This window comes from Myotis lucifugus, unplaced genomic scaffold (assembly GCF_000147115.1).
Source record: "Myotis lucifugus unplaced genomic scaffold, Myoluc2.0 scaffold_1055, whole genome shotgun sequence".
NCBI lineage: Eukaryota > Metazoa > Chordata > Mammalia > Chiroptera > Vespertilionidae > Myotis > Myotis lucifugus.
In genome coordinates, this window is record NW_005872103.1 from 70,058 (window position 1) to 86,583 (window position 16,526).

A 16,526-nucleotide genomic window follows, 5' to 3' on the forward strand; every position below is an offset into this window, starting at 1 on the left:
GGGGCGGGGCTGACCTCGGGGCGGGGTCAGGGTCTCACACCCACCAGTACATGTCTGGCTGCGACGTGGGACCCGACGGGCGCCTCCTCCGCGGGTACTGGCAACACGCCTACGATGGCGCCGACTACATCGCCCTGAACGAGGACCTGACCTCCTGGACCGCGGCCGACATGGCGGCTCAGATCACGAAGCGCAAGTGGGAGGCGGCTGGTGTGGCAGAGATAAAGAGGAGCTACCTGGAGGGCCTGTGTGTGGAGTCGCTGCTCATTTACCTGGAAAAAGGGAAGGAGACCCTGCAGCGCGCAGGTACCAGGGGCCCTGGGGCCGCCCCCTCTCCCCGGGGCTGGGGCTGATACAACCAGACAGGACAGGGGGTCAGTGTCAGACACCCCTCCTTGGGGTCAGGGAGGGAGCACCGTGGATGTCAGGTCAGGTACCAGAGGGACCCCCCTCCTCTCAGGGACAGTTAGGGGTGCAGGCTTTCCTGGGGTGCAGGGAGACCCCCTGAAATAGCCCATCAGCGGTTCCCATGGGCCCTGCTGGGGCTCTGGGACCCACGGGGACCTTCTCTCTCAGACCTTGTGTGCTGCCCACACCCACTGTGTCTGAGGTCTGACCCCAGCTTTTCTGAGTCACGTGGCCTCCACCCAGGTCAGGACTACAAATCCCTTTTCTCCCCTCAGAGACCTGCCTCCTGCCCTGGGCTGGGTCACTCTGATTCTAGAACTTTCTAAAGACTAGGAGGTCCTTCCAGGTGCCTCTGTCCAGGCTGGTGTATGGGCTGTGTGCTCCCTCCCCCACCCCAGGTGTGCTGTCCACTCTCAGATGGTCACTGGGCACTGCTGGAGTGTCCCATGGTGGATGCAAAGTTCCTGCATTTTCTCCCCTCCCCTCAGACCCTCCAAAGGCACACGTGACCCACCACCCCGTCTCTGAGAGTGAGGTCACCCTGAGGTGCTGGGCGCTGGGCTTCTACCCTGCGGACATCAGCCTGACCTGGCAGCGTGACGGGGAGGACCAGACCCAGGACATGGAGCTGGTGGAGACCAGGCCTGCAGGGGACGGCACCTTCCAGAAGTGGGCGGCCGTGGGGGTGCCCCCTGGAGAGGAGCAGAGATACACGTGCCATGTGCAGCACGAGGGGCTGCCGGAGCCCCTGACCCTGAGATGGGGTGAGGAGGGGCTGTGGGCACAGAGCCTCTTCTCAGGGCAGCAGGGGCCCTGGGGGACCTCAGTGGGGTCGGGGCTGAGGCCTGGGGTCAGGGCCCTCACCCTCCCTTCCCTTCTCCCCTCAGAGCCACCTTCTCACACCTTCATCATCATCATGGGCATCGCTGGGGGCCTGGTTCTGCTGGGAGCTGTGGCTGGAGCTGTGATGTGGGGGAGGAGGCGCTCAGGTAGGCAGGGGTGGGGTCTGAGTGTCTGTCCCACTGGGGGTTCAAGCCCAAGTAGACGTGTGTCCCGCCTCCTTCATGGGAAGCACCCTCCCCACACCTGTGATGGCCAGTGTGGGGCTCTGTGCTCACATTTCCTCAGTAGTGAGGCCTGTGGGATAATGAGGGACCCACTTATCACCTGATAGTGCTGGTGGTGGGGACCCCTTTCCCAGCAGTCCCAGGTCAGGGGGCAGGTGCCTGCTGAGCACAGACCTCCAGGAGGGCGGTGGGTCCAGTCCCCACACAGGCAATTTCCTCAGTTTTCCTGGTCCTGCTCGGGGTCTATACACAGGGTTCTGGAAACTTCTCTGGGGCTCAGGACTAGGGCTTCCTTTAGGACCTCATGGCCCTGCCTCCTCCCTGGTCTCTCACAGGATGTTTTCTTCCCGCAGGTGGGAAAGGAGGGAGCTATGCTCAGGCTGCCAGTGAGTATGGAGGGGAGACCCCTGAGTCCCTGTGACGGTGCAAATGGGAGCCATAGTGGACCCCCTCCCCCATAGTTCCTCCTTAGTCTCCTGCCCTGGGGCTCTGACCCTCTCCTGGTGTGCCCCCCCGCCCCTCCAGGCAGTGACAGCGCCCAGGGCTCTGATGTGTCTCTCTCGCCTTCCAAAGGTGAGACCCTGCCATGGGGAGGGGTGGGCAGAGGGAGGACTGGGTGGTGGGGAGTCTGTGGGACACTGTGAGCATGAAGTGGACTCTGAGAATATCACCAGTTACAGCCACTGACCTGAGTCTCTTCATGATGATTGTCCTCCACAGCGTGAGGCAGCTGCCTTGTGGGGACTGAGTGATGGAAGATGTGTTCACGCTCCCACTTCCTGACTCAAGAACCTCTGATTTGGGGGCTGGCCTGCTCTGCTCCCCACACTTTCCTGTCAGCAGAGGCGGGCTGGGCCCTCCCCATCCCTGCCTTTACTCCCTGGTGCTCTGAGCTGCAACTTCCTGCTTTGTATTGAAATGAGACTGTGGATTGACCTTGTGTTTTAATTCTTGCCGTGACTGGTGACGGGTAATTAAAGGAGACCCTTTAATTAATTATTTTCTCAGAGGAAATAAATGGAAGCACCAAGGATTCTGCAGATTCCTGTGTATTTTGTGCTCTTTGCAGGGGGGACGGGAGAGGCTGTAAAGACGGAGTGTGGTCGGGGCCTCTGCTCAGGTGGTGCTCAGTGCATCGTGGGCTTTGACGTGGTCACTCCTCAACCGGGTCACCTCTCTGTTCCTCTGACCTTGTCCCTCAGTGTTCCCTGTCCCACCAGGACCTGTGCTCACAGGGACACACAGGCCTTATCACTTTTTCGAATGAATCACATCTCCAGGACCCTCGTAATCCAAGGCTCAGGTCTGAGTCAGGCCCTCAGAACCTCTCTTCTGGGTGTTTGTTGTTTCTTTGCTTTTGTGGATATGATGCCTGTTACTGTGTTTGTGTAGGAGTTTTGGTCTCATTCTCTGGGTGTCCCCGTCTCACAGTATCAGGGCTCATTTTTGCCGTCATTGTCCCGCTGGCCCAGGGGTCCCTGCACACAGGACTCTGGTTGGAGAGATGCATTTTCAGGCTCCTCCTGCTCTTGCCTCCTAGGGCCTGAAGGTTCCAACCCTCTGATCAGCTTGGTCTTTCTGGGGACCAGCCCCCACCCTGACTCTTCCAGTACCCTCAGCCAAGAGCTATCTCATTAGCATCCCAAAGACACTTGTCACTGAGGAGATGCCCAGGGTTTTAGGAGCTCAGTGCCAGGAGCCAGGGGCAAAGACCAGACACTTTCTCAGATCCATCAATAGCAACAGTGACCCAAAAATTGAAGATGCTGGCACCTTACTAGAGTCCCACCTACTCATGAACACTGTGTCCAATCCATCGTCCTTTGAGGATGGTTACATGGCCCAGACACTTAGGAAAATTGCCCAACAGTTGTAGTCAGAGGAGAAATTGAATTCAGCCCTAATGTTATGTTGCTGCCCACCTCCCAGCATCGAGAATGACAGAGTCAGACAAAACCAATTGTTCACAAGAATGTGGACTCATTCTGTCTCATATATTCCTGGTGGGAAAGTAAGTTGTTCCAAACCTGGTGGAAAATGCATTGGCCGCACTCCCTGCACCTAGAGACTGAGAGCAGGAAGGGGTGTCAGGGGAAGTCAGAGGCTGAGCGTCACCGACAGGATGACAGGAGATCACACATGGGACGAGGGAGAGAGTGAAAGGCTCCGAAGGACAGATGGACTGAACAGAGAAATGCCTGTTGGCAAAAGTGTGGAGAAAAGACAACCCCTACCTATGTTGGTGAGAATGTACTTGTTCTCCAGAAAGAGATTTTCAGCCCTTGTGTACCTCAAACTACCCAACTTACATGATGGCTCCCTTTCACTGGTTGGGCACTCCTACTGTGTCCCCCAATGCTTCCCAATGCAGTGCCACACATGGGCTGTCACAGCCGGGAAAGTTATTCAAGATGCCAACTCTCCCACCTCCCCTTTGAAAGAAATAATAAAAGGAGAGGATTTAATGAGGTTACAGGGATCTCACTCTGCCCCATGGGACACCTGTACATTCCTGAGCAGAGACGGGTGAGTTAAGGGAAGCAATTCCAGTGGAGGGTAAGGAAATCAGGATGAAGCAGTTGATGTAGAAGCACAAAGGTGGGAATGGCACCTAAGTGTTTCTTCTCAAGGGACGCCGAGGGGTACCTGTTGTCAACTTTACCTGGAGAGGAGTGAAGGGACCACAGGCCCCCAATTCAATTAGTGACTCCACAGGGCCCCTTAATAGAAGGAAGGGAACGTTTTCCCGATGCATTGTGACCTTTTATTACTTCACAGAATGCGTTTCTTACTCTTGTGCACAGTGTAGGAATTTTATAGAGAAAGTGGTTGACTCCATCAAGTTCCCAAACAAATAGTGACAAGAAACCGTAACTCGTTTTCCCAGCCACGACTGGAATTCCTGCCCAACACATTGTAGGGAGGGCAGGATGGAGGCAGGTCCTCAGAACTGTGGCTGATTTCCTCTCGAGTCTGAGGAGACTAAATGCCAAGGCAGGTCAGGCAGCCGCAGGACGGACTGAGAAAGACTTACATCCCCCAGATTACAACTGACTTCCCTGCCTTCCTTCTTCGCCCAAGATTGGTCCGTGACGTGCAGGTGGGTGTTTTTGTTTGTTACAGTTGTGAACAACCTCATGGTTTCTGCGTTCATATCCTTTATGTTGAGCCTGAGAAAATACCGAGGGAGAATTCTATTAATCCTCCGTGCTCTAGTTGGGCTTTGTGGCCTCAAGGATCCTTTTCCCCATATGTCATTCTCCAGGCATTCTTGGGAGTCTTTGATGTGGACTCTGAGGGAAAAGGAGTCTATTTTCTAGACTAAAAACTCTCATTCTGACAGGAGACAGAGTGGTCTCCATTAAGCATTGGATCACATGGCAAGAATTCCATTGGAAGAAGAGTTTAAATTAATACTACCCACTGACACTGTGGAACTCAATAATCAATACTTCACACACATGTAGCATTACATGGCCACCACAAATGATACGATCAATGACTTATTGACTACAACATGGAGGGTCATAGTTTTTTAATTAAAATATGATTACATGCATAGGGGAAACAGTCAATAAGATTGTTAATAACTATGGTGATGCCAGGTGGGGACCAGACTTTTCAGGGGGTTCACTTGGTGAATTATACAAATATCTAACCACTATGATGTATGCCGGAGACCCATATAATCTTGAACTGTAATTGAAAAATAAAAATAAAAACTATGTACGTTTACCTGATTAGAGAATGGAGGAGCACTTACTCCAGCGCCATGATCATAGCATTTGATTCAATTTCTTTGAAGCAAAGAGGGAGGTTGGGAGGCACATTCATTTCCTTGTGCCCTCTCTGTATGTAAACGTCCCAATTAGCAGGTAAGTACTGACAACTTATAACACTTGAAACAAGGTTCGTTTCTTTCATTCATTGTTTAAAAGTTAAATTTATTGGAGTGACATCCTATATCATAAAAGCCCAGCAACCAAATGGTGGAACAACCAGTTGACCAGTTACTATGACGCACACTGACCACCACGGGGCAGATGTTGAAGGCAGGAACTTTTCCCCTGGTGGTCAGTGTGCTACCACAATGGGAGCGCAGCTCAGCTGGCATGTCCACAGCTGATCGGCTAACCAGGATGAGTGGTGTTCCCATTGCAGGCTGATCCCCACAGGCCACACCCACCACCAGTGCATGAATCCCATGCACTGGGCCTCTAGTTGGTTACTAATATCATATGGGTTTCAAGTGTACATTTCTATGATCCATGAGCTGTATGTTGCATTGTACACCCACCACCCAAAGTCAGATCATCTTTCATCTGCCATCACCTGTACTCCCTGGACCATCTCATCACAGAATTGTCCCAAGGAGGACAGAACCCCACTCACCCGACTGACTGGAGGACACAATCTGGGTGTCCCAAGCCCTCCAGAAGTTGCACAATTCCTTCGTCACCCAAGTTATTTCCAAGCAGATTGATTTGTCTCAGAGTTTTGCTGCTGATCAGAACAGAGGCAAGGGATGCGCAGCAGGCACTGGTTAACATGCACTCTTCCAGCCTGTGAGGAGAGATGCACATGGGAGTTGGGGCCAGTCCCTGGGGAGCCAAGGTGGCCCAAGCACATGGGTATGGACTAGTGCCCAGAACACTTCCCTCCAAAGTTGTGCACTAGAGAATATGTCCATAGAGTGTCATTCCGAAAAATAGACCAATACATCCGATGGGGACATCTAGAATGTGAAAGGCAACCAGTCAACACATCTTTCCCACACTGGTGCCTCTCTCTCTCTCTCCTTCCCTCTCTTCCACTCTCTTTTAAAATCAATGGGGTCCTAACCAGTTTGGCTCAGTGGATAGTGCATTGACCTGTGGGTTGAAGGGTCCCAGGTTTGATTCTGCTCAAAGCATGTACCTTGCTTGCAGGCACATCCTCAGTAGGGGATGTGCAGGAGGCAGCTGGTGGATGTTTCTCTCTCATTGATGTTTCTAATTCTCTATCCCTCTCCCTTCCTCTCTGTAAAAAATCAATAAAATATATATTTTTAAAAAATCAATGGGAAAAATGTCCTCTGGTGAGAATTAACAAAAAACAAACAAACAAAAACAGCCAACAGCATTGAGAAGGTCTGAATGTATTGCTTTTAGAATGAAGAGAATTATACCCCCTGGTTCATAATCCCACTCAAAGTCAGTACATTCTTTCAATAGCTTAGATGCTCCTTTGTCATCTGCCGCCCGCGTTCACCTCCTCACGTCACCTCCTGCCGCAATGGTGCTCCCTGTCTCACTACGTGTTCTCCTTCTTATTGTACCTGGAACAGAGCAGCCTGCTCCCACATTAACCCATTACACTGAATGTTTACTTGTCTGGAAGGCGCCCTCTGTTGATCTGGATGACTCCCTCTCCTACCTCCTCCAAGTCTTGGGTTAAATGTGGCCTTGACCAGGAAGCCTGAGAAGACTGAGAGGCTTCTAATGGCCACGCCCCACATGAGCACTCATAACCACGTATCCTGGGACACTTACAGAACCAAGACAATAGTCCGCAGCAGGTTTTACTGTCTGAGGTAGGAGTTGGCAATTTTTTCCTGGGAAGGGCCCAATAATGTTCTTTTGTTGTTGTTGATCTTCACCTGAAGAAATTCTTTCCCTTGATGTTTGGACATAGTGGAAGGAAGAGTGGAAGGGAGAGTGGAGAGAGTGAGAGAGACATTGATGTAAGAGAGACACATCGATTGGTTTCCTCCTGCACATGCCCGCTTAGGACCAGCAATGGAACTTGCAACTCAGGCACCTGCCCTTGACCAGGAATTGAAACGGGCCCATTGGGGTGGGAGCTGATGCTCTAATCACTGACCCACACCAGCCAGGGCCTATATGTTATTCTTTATGGTTCACACAGTCTCTGTCACAATAACTCCACTTGGCCACAATATACGGTTAGCTCAGGTCTTGTTTATCTCCCGAGAGTGAAAGCGAAATCCATTAGGATGGGACATTTGCTTTGTTCTCTGCTGTATCCCAACCAGCTCGAAGACTGTCTGACAACAGGACACGGTGGCCTGTGAGCTCCTGAACTCAAGCACTTCATGGACTTGTAATTTTATCTGCAATTTCTTTCTGCTTTGGAGCGATCATTTGAAACCATGGTTCCATCTAATGCGGTGTAACCAGCACACGTTGCGTAAATATTTGCTGGGTACTTAGGTGTTGAAGCAGATCCTGGGAAACCCCAGGTTTCTTTATTGAAATTTTTAAAAAAATTTTAATTTATTGATGAGAGAGAGAGAGAGAGAGAGAGAGAGAGAGAGAGAGAAAGGGAGAGAGAAAGAAACAGCGATTTGTTGTTCCACTCACGTAAGCATCCATTGATTGATTCTTGTATGTGCCTTGACCCGGGATCAAACCCCAAACCTTGGAGCATTGGGACAATGCTCTAAGGCAGCGGTCACCAACCTTTTGGACCTCACGGACCACCAGTGTTCCATGGGCCACCGGCTTGTGACTGTTGCTCTACAGAACTAAGTGCCCTGGCCAAGCCCACAATTTATTTATTTAACAGTTACAGAGCATCAGAGACTTACCACCCACTGGTGCTATTTTAGGATAAAGATAATACACATCTGCCGAACCGGTTTGGCTCAGTGGATAGAGCGTCAGCCTGCGGACTCAAGGGTCCCAGGTTCCATTCCGGTCAAGGGCATGTACCTGGTTTGCGGGCACATCCTTACTGGGGGCTGTGCAGGAGGCAGCTGATCGATCTCTCTCATCGATGTTTCTAACTCTCTATCCCTCTCCCTTCTTCTCTGTAAAAATTCAATAAAAAATATATTTTAAAAAAAAGATAATACACATCTTTACTTTCACACTTAGAGGCACAGAAGGTGTGATGAACAAGGTGGTATTTTATCGGCCCTGTGAGAGCTCAGAGAAGAGGTGCCGACACAGAGCAGTGTGGCACTAGAAGGAATGTGAAGTTAGAGTCCAGGGGAGTTTTACATCTTACTTCTTAAACCTTATTTTTATTGTTGACACTATTGCACGTGTCCCCATCTCTTCCCCACCCAGCATGTGTCCCCTACCATATGGCCCCTGCCCCCCGCCCCTTACCACACTGTTGCCTGTGCCCATGGGCTATGCATGCATATTCTTTGGTTAATCTCTTTACCTTCTCCATCCACCCTCCAACACCTCCCCTCTGACACATCCAGGCCACTCTTTCTATTTTGTTGGTCAGTTACTGTGTTCACTAGATTCCACGTGTCAGTGAGATCACACCGCATTTGTCTCTCGCTGACTGGCTTGTCTCACTTAGCATAATACTCTCCCGGTCCATCCATGCTGGCACCAGAGGGAAGAGGTCCTTGTCTTTTATGGCCAGTACTAGTCCATGGTGAGGGCTGACAGGGGAGGGCTCAGCACCTCTAGCAGAGGACAGCCACCTCCAGCCCAGGGGCCACAGCCAGCCACCGTCCTGCTCGTGAGATGCAGTGTGATTGGAACACAGCACAGCCACCATGTATGTCTCACCCAGGCCGCTCTGTGGGCACAATGGCTGGGGCAGGAGTTGGTACCTTGAACACATGGCGCACAGAGCCTGAGGCATTCACTATCTGACTCACAGATATTCTCCATCCAGGCTCTGCCATTGGCCATGGCAGGTCACCTGACTTTGCAGAGCCCCGTTGTCCTCATCTGTGAGGTGGGGACAGGATGTCTCCTGTGTGGATTGGGAAATGCACGCTCAGGAAATGTTAAGTCAGTCTCCACCCCCGCCAGCTGTATGGAGCAGTGGCTGGGGCACAACCTCCCATCTCAGAGTCACATCCTCTCCACCCTCCTCTCCCGGAAAAAAAAAAAAAAAAGAGATTTATTTTAAAAAAATAAATGAAAAGAAAAAAATGTGCCAAGGACCTCAGTAGACGCTTCTCCAAAGAGGACGTGCCTATGGCCCAGAGATATGACGATGCTCAACATCACTGATCAGCAGCTCTTTGCAGGCTCTCGGGTTTGGCTAGAAGAACAAGGGACACATAAATGACATCCCCGGGAGAGGCCCCTGCTTGCTCTCACTCAGCGTCCACGTGGGATGCGGACGGAGGTTCCCCCACTCGCCCAGGCCTCTGACTCCCAGACACCAACAGCATTTCCCACAATTCAACTCAGTGCCAATGCCAACTACCAGCCCATAGCCCCCTGAGGCTGTGCCTGAGGGACTCTTGTTACTCACTCATAGAAATATCCACAGCTTTGCTGGGCCGCTTCCATGTTCTGGGTGAAGTGGAGCTCAGAGCACCAGCCTGATGCTCCTTCTGGGAGACAGTGGGCAGAGAGCGCCCCCTGCAGGAGGAGGGGCGGGGCCCAGGCCTGGCGCTCAGGTCTCAGCCACAGGGAAGAGTCTGGAGCAGAGCAGCTCAGTGTTGGGGGTTCCCCTTCTCCCTGGGGTTTCCCTTCTCCATCTCAAATTCCCTGTTGACTCCTCCTTCCCGGATACTCATGACGATGCCTCACTGCTCACTCCCATTTGGTGACTGGTTTCAAGAGAAGCCAATCCGCCTTCCAAGATATAACCTCTCAGCGGACCCACCCGGACTCAGATGGTCCCAGGACACCAAGGATGCAGGCCATGAGGTCCCCCACCCTCCTCCTGCTGCTCTCGGGGGCGCTGGTCCTGACCCCCAGCCGGTGAGTGTGTGTGAGGGGTTGGGGGGGCGCGGCTGTGCGGGGAGGAGCGAGGGGACCCGGCGGGGGCGCGGGGCCGGGGAAGGCCGGTGTCCAGCCCTGACCCAGCCCTCCGTCCGCCCCCCAGGCCCCCACTCCCTGAGAAATTTCTACACCAGTGTGTCCCGGCCCGGCCGCGGGGAGCCCTGGTATTTTGAAGTCGGCTACGTGGACGACACGCAGTTCGTGCGGTTCAGCAGCGACGCCCTGAATCAGAGGGTGGAGCTGCGGGCGCCCTGGATGCAGCAGCCTTGGGTGGAGCAGGAGGACCCCGGGTATTGGGAGGAGGAGGCGCTGTGGGTCAAGGTCAACGAACAGGTTTTCAGAGAGAACCTGCAGATCGCCCTGGACTACTACAACCAGAGCAAGGACGGTGAGCCGCGCGCAGGGCCACTCACGACCCCCCTCCCCAAGGACGGGCCAGGGTCGCCCCGAGGGTCCAGGTCCGAGCGTCACCCCGAGGCGGCAGGACCCTCCCAGCCCCCACGCGGGAGGAGGCCCCGGGGACTTTGACCCGATTTCACTGTCAGTTTAGAGTAAGTCCAGGCTGGGTGGGCGGGGCGGGGCTGACCACGGGGCGGGGTCAGGGTCTCACACCTACCAGTGCCTGAGAGGCTGCCACATGAGACCCTATGGGCGCCTCCTCCGCGGGTACATCGCCCTGAACGAGGACCTGACCTCCTGGACCCGACAGGGCGGCTCAGATCACGAAGCACAAGTGGGAGGCAGCCGGTGTGGTAGAGTGTGTGAGGAGCTACCTGGAGGGCCTGTGTGTGAAGTGGCTCCACATTCACCTGGAAAAAGGGAAGGAGACCCTGCAGCGCGCAGGTACCAGGGGCCCTGGGGCCGACCCCTCTCCCCGGGGCTGAGGCTCCTACAAGGAGACAGGACAGGAGGTCAGTGTCAGACACCCCTCCTTGGGGTCAGGGAGGGAGCCCCCTGGATGTCCAGGTCAGGTACTTAGAGGGACCCCCCTCCTCTCAGGGACAATTAGGGGTGCAGGTTCTCCTGGGGTGCAGGGAGACCCCCCTGAAATAGCCCATCAGAGGTTCCCATGGGCCTTGCAGGGGCTCTGGGACCCACGGGAACCTTCTCTCTCAGGCCTTGTGCGCTGCCCACACCCACTGTGTCTGAGGCCTGACCACAGCTTTTCTGAGTCATGTGGCCTCTACCCAGGTCAGGACCACAAATCCCCTTTCTCCGCTCAGAGACCTGCCTCCTTCCCTGGGCTGTGTCTCTGATTCTAGAACTTTCGAAAGACTAGGAGGTCCTTCCAGGTGCCTCTGTGCAGGCTGGTGCGTGGGCTATGTGCTTCCTCCCCCACCCCAGGTGTCTGTCCACTCTCAGGATGGTCACGTGAGCGCTGCCGGAGTGTCCCATGGCGGATGCAAAGTTCCTGCATTTTCTCCTTTCCCCTCAGACCCTCCAAAGGCTCACGTGACCCACCACCCCATCTCTGCCGGTGAGGTGACCCTGAGGTGCTGGGCGCTGGGCTTCTACCCTGCGGACATCAGCCTGACCTGGCAGCGTGACGGGGAGGACCAGACCCAGGACATGGAGCTGGTGGAGACCAGGCCTTCGGGGGATGGGACCTTCCAGAAGTGGGCGGCCGTAGGGGTGCCCCCTGGACAGGAGCAGAGATACACGTGCCATGTGCAGCACAAGGGGCTGCCCGAGCCCCTGACCCTGAGATGGGGTGAGGAGGGGCCATTGGCACAGAGCCTCTTCTCAGGGCAGCAAGGCCCTGGGGGAGCTCAGTGGGGTTGAGGTTGAGGCCTGGGGTCAGGGCCCTCACCCTCCCTTCCCTTCTCCTCCCAGAGCCGCCTTCTCAGACCTTCATCTTCATCATCATGGGCATTGCAGGGGGCCTGGTTCTGCTGGGAGCCTTGGCTGGAGCTGTGATGTGGTGGAGGAGGCGCTCAGGTGGGCAGCAGTGGGGTCTGAATGTCTTTCCCACTGGGGGTTCAAGCCCAGGTAGACGTGTGTCCTACCTCATTCATGGAAAGCACCATCCCCACCCGTGTGATGGCCAGTGTGGGGCTCTGTGCTCACACTTACTCTTTAGTGAGGCCCGTGGGAAAATGAGGGACCCACTTATCACCTGATGATGCTGGTGGTGGGGACCCCGTTCCCAGCAGCCCCAGGTCAGAGGGCAGGTCCCTGCTGAGCACAGACCGCCAGGAGGGCGGTGGGTCCAGTCCCCGCACATGCACTTCCCTCAGGTTTCCTGGTCCTGCCTTGGGTCTATGCACAAGGTTCTGGAAACTTCTCTGGGGCCCAGGAACAAGGGCTTCCTTTATGACCTCATGGCCCTGCCTCCTCCCTGGTCTCTCAAGGGATGTTTTCTTCCTGCAGGTGGAAGTGGACGGAGCTACACGCAGGCTGACAGTGAGTATGAAGGGGTGACCCCTGAGTCGCTGTGACAGTGCAGACAGGAGCCCCTGGGGGACCTCCCCCCCATCGTTCCTCCTTAGCCTCCTGCCCTGGGGCTCTGACCCAGTCCTGGTGTATCCCCCCCCCCCCTGAGGCAGTTACAGCGGCCAGGGCTCCGATGTGTCTCTCTCGGTTTCTAAAGGTGAGACCCTGCTTTCGAGAGGGGTGGGCAGAGGGGAGGACTGGGTGGTGGGGAGTCTGTGGGACACTGTGAGCATGAAGTGGACTCTGAGAATGTCACCAGTTACAGCCACTGACCTGAATGTGTTCATGATGCTTGTCCTCCACAGCGTGAGGCAGCTGCCTTGTGGGGACTGAGTGATGGAAGATGTGTTCACGCTCCCACTTCCTGACTTAAGAACCTCTGATTGGGGGGCTGGGCCATCCCTGCTCCCCACACTTTCCTGTCAGAGGAGGCAGGCTGGGTCCTCTCCATCCCTGCCTTTACTCCCTGGGGAGCTGAGCTGCAACTTCCTGCTCCATATTGAAATGAGTTTCGGGATGTGACCTTATTTGTTCATTACTTGCCAAGAATGGTGTGGGATTAATTAAAGGGGAAGATCCTAAACTCTGAGAGGAAATAAATTGAAGCACCAAGAGCTTTCCAGAACTGTGTGTATTCTGTAGTTGTCCCAGGTGGGACTGGAGGGGCTGTGAGGACAGAGAGTGGTCGGGTCTGTGCCCAGGTGGTGCTCAGTGCATCGTGGGCTTTGACGTGGTGACTCCTCGGTCAGGTCACCTCTCTGCTCCTCTTGACCTTGTCCCTCAGTGTTCCCTGTCCCACCAGGACCTGTGGTCACAGGGACACACATCCACCAGGCCTTGTCATGAGTCCTAATGCAGTGCATCTCCAGGACCATGGACAGCGAGGCCTTCCTGGGGCAGGTCAGCAGGGGCTCAGGCCTGGGTCTGGCCCTCAGACCTCATCTTCTGGGTGTTGTTTACTTGTTTTTTTTGTTTGAGTTTTTTTTTTTTTTTGGTTGATATTATGTGTCTTATTGCTTTTGTGTGTGAATCTTGGTCTCATTCTCTGGGTGTCCCCGTCTGACACAGGGTACATGTTGCCCGTCATTGTCCCACAGGCCCAGGTCCCTGCGCACAGGACCCCGCGTGTGGGGAGATGGGTTTCAGGCTCCAACTGCTCTTGCCTCCTTCTCAGGTCTCATGTTCTTTCCCTGAACTTTCGGGGAACCAGGTTGTGGAATTAGCACAGAGGAGGGTCCCCTCATTCCTCCTCTGAGATCAGGTCCTGCTGCGACTGTGCTCTGCCCGCTGCCCCCTCTCCAGCCTCCAGTGGACCCCCAGGATGTGGGGAGAGAGGCAGCTGCAGGTTTAGGGGAACAGCCCTGGGGGCAGTGCAGGTGCAGTGATGTCCCCGGAGGCACCCTAAGGTGCAGCCGCCCCAGGACAGCTGTGCTGGGACCACAGCCATGAGGACACTGTGTCCAGCACAGGAAGGGGTTCCCCCTGCAGGAGAGGCTGGTTGAGTGACAGATGTGCGCGCTGGGGTTGCCTCTGGGGCCTCACTGAGGGGGATGGGAGAACTGCTGGCCCGTGGGCAGGCGTGTGGGGCACAGAATGTGTAAGAGCCAGTGAGCAGGAAGGGGTGAGGGTGAGAGAGGGAAGGGCTCTGGGGAAACACCCCGGGAAGGGGACCCAGGTGTGGGCTGTCGGCCCGGGCAAGCCGCTGTTTGGTGGGTGGTCAGTGTAGGGCTCGCTGGGAGGTGACCTTGAGGAGAGATTGGGAGGTCATGACCCAGGAGGCCACCTGGAGGAAGGTCTGGGCAGGCGAGAACCTGCAGTGCGCATGCCCTGGGGCAGGAGGGGTCTGGTCTCTGGGAAGAGCAGGAGGCAGGTGGGGGTGGAGCAGAGAGAGATGGAGCTGAGACAGAGCTGGGGCAGACCACCTGGGCCGGAGGGGGTGGAAGGGCGGGGGCTGTATTGAGGGAGGGGGTGGAAGGGCGGGGGCTGTGCTGAGGGAGGTGGGTCCCAGGACAGTTTGGAGCAGGAGAGGGGCGCCCTGTGACGCCCCCTGAAAGGGCCGCTGTGGCTGCTGTGCTGAGGGCAGACCTGGGGGCGAGGGGGGCAGCGGGGGAGCGGAAGGGCCTGCGGGGTGCAGGCGCGAGATCCCTCCGCGGGGTTAGCGGTAGGAATAGTGGGCCGTTGGGATTCTGGAACCTTCTGAGGAGGACTGGACAGCACTCATCATGGCTCAATCCGGGTCTGGGAGAGTGCGGGCACGGTCACCAGAAATGTCATTGGGTGGAAGGAGGAGGATAGAGTTGCCCTCAGCGGAGTTGGGGAGACGCAGGGAGCAGCATACATGGGGGGAGGGCGTCACAGACGTTGGTTGTAGGAGATGTTGGGGGGAGGTGTCTGCTGGAAACCAGGAGCCGGGTGACTGGCAGGTGGACATGAGCCTGGAGGACCGAGAGGTGTCGCTGGAGAAACAGACTTGGGCGGCGACGCACAGAAAGGACATCTCGGGCCTTAAACACGGACGCGGCCCCCCAGGGAGTGAGGCTGCAGGAGAAAAGGTGGAGGGACCAGCAGGACCCGGTGCGGAGCGCCCCATTCCCCCCCCCCCCCCCCCAGACCCGCGTCCGCTCTGCAGTCCTGTCCCCGTGTCCCGAGGCCCCGCTCTCCAGGGCCCAGGAGGCCTGGTCACGCGCTGAGACTCCGGGGTCCGGGCCGAGGGGGGGCGTCGGGTCCACAGCGAGGCTGGAGCAGAGGCCGAGGGTCTGGGTCCCACGTGGAGCAGCAGGAACCCGCGCAGGATGCCCCGGGGCCGCGGGCGCCTCCCTGCGGGGCCGGCTGCTGGAGACCCTGGTCTGGCGCCCAGTTCCCTGAGCGGAGCGGGGCGGGGCGGGGCTGAGGGTGAGGAGCCCACAAGGGGTGCGGGGCTCAGCCAGATGGGGAGCCGCTGAGGTCAGCACAGCTCCCGCGGGGGCGGGCCTCCCCCACAGGGAAAGGGTTTGTGTGTTTTTCCCCAGAAAGGAAAGGGGGCCGTGTGGTCACTGATGGGCGTGAGGCTGGGAGGGGCCTGTCGGTGTCCCTGCCCCGGGGTGGCCTCAGGGGGAGACTCCGGGAGCGGGTCGGGGTCAGAGTGTCTTTAACCTGCTCTCAGGAAGCGCACAGATGTGCCCCCTGTTGGGGAACATGGACACCACTGCTCCTGCCTCACACACAGCCCTGCGCGCGCCATGGGCTCTGACAGGATCGGGGCCACAGGTGAGGCTGAGGCCACACAGCCAGGGGGAGACCAGCCCAGGGCGGCCACAGGGACCACTGCCTGCTGCGGGCACAGGGCCACCGCCCACCCGCCCCCCTCTGAGTGTTCCCTGGCGTTGGCCCTGGCCTATGGGGGAGGTTGGGAGGGGTGGACGGCTGTCTCCGCTGCCCCAGGTCCCGACACTGTTCCTGCCACTCCCGCCCCTGCCCAGTGCTCTCCGCCAGCGCCAGCCTCTCAGGGTCACCTGGTTGGAGTCAGAGCCTGGCATGCGGTCGCCTGAGGGGGGAGCCTCAATTCGGGTCCAGATGCAGGAATGTTGGGGGACGTGGGCTTCCCTCTTGTGTGGAGGGACTGGTCCCTGCCGCCCACCAGACTCTTCCCGCGTTGGATGCTCCTGTGCGGAGAGCGGCAAGTGCGGGGGCAGGGGCGGGACGAAGGGCAGGTTCCAATTCTGGGAGCAAAGCCCTGAGGCGGGGCCTTCTGAGTGCACAGGGAGCGGCAGGTTGGGCTGGAGAACAAGTGACAGATGAGTGACAGGCAGGAGGGCCGTCTCTCTCTGAGTCTGTGCGATGGGAGGGGTGTCCCTCCGCTCACCCAGGCTCTGCTTCTCTGACTCCATCTGTGTTCCTGCTATTCAGCTTGTTCCCATGGGACCCCTTG

General features: G+C 56.4%; 2 protein-coding genes across 3 annotated transcripts in view; both read left to right on the forward strand.

Moving 5' to 3' along the window:
* Positions 1 to 2,508, forward strand: part of LOC102435927 (HLA class I histocompatibility antigen, B-67 alpha chain-like) — a 61,752-nt gene extending 59,244 nt beyond the window's left edge. Inside the window, exon 6 of the mRNA XM_023747922.1 lies at positions 2,196 to 2,508. Within this exon, the coding sequence (XP_023603690.1) occupies positions 2,196 to 2,200 (5 nt within the window). The 3' untranslated portion in view covers positions 2,201 to 2,508. The remainder of the gene's footprint in view (positions 1 to 2,195) is intronic.
* LOC102435002 (HLA class I histocompatibility antigen, B-67 alpha chain-like) overlaps positions 1 to 16,526 on the forward strand; it is a 30,466-nt gene that overhangs the window by 732 nt on the left and 13,208 nt on the right. Inside the window, exons 3-8 of one of the 2 annotated variants that reach the window (XM_006107189.3) lie at positions 31 to 306; positions 897 to 1,172; positions 1,296 to 1,397; positions 1,829 to 1,861; positions 2,001 to 2,048; positions 2,196 to 2,509. In XM_006107189.3, coding sequence (XP_006107251.2) covers positions 31 to 306; positions 897 to 1,172; positions 1,296 to 1,397; positions 1,829 to 1,861; positions 2,001 to 2,048; positions 2,196 to 2,200 — 740 coding nt within the window. In that variant the 3' untranslated portion in view covers positions 2,201 to 2,509. Of the gene's footprint in view, positions 1 to 30; positions 307 to 896; positions 1,173 to 1,295; positions 1,398 to 1,828; positions 1,862 to 2,000; positions 2,049 to 2,195; positions 2,510 to 12,019; positions 12,125 to 16,526 lie in introns of those variants that run through there. The other variant, XM_023747920.1, reaches the window with a different exon arrangement.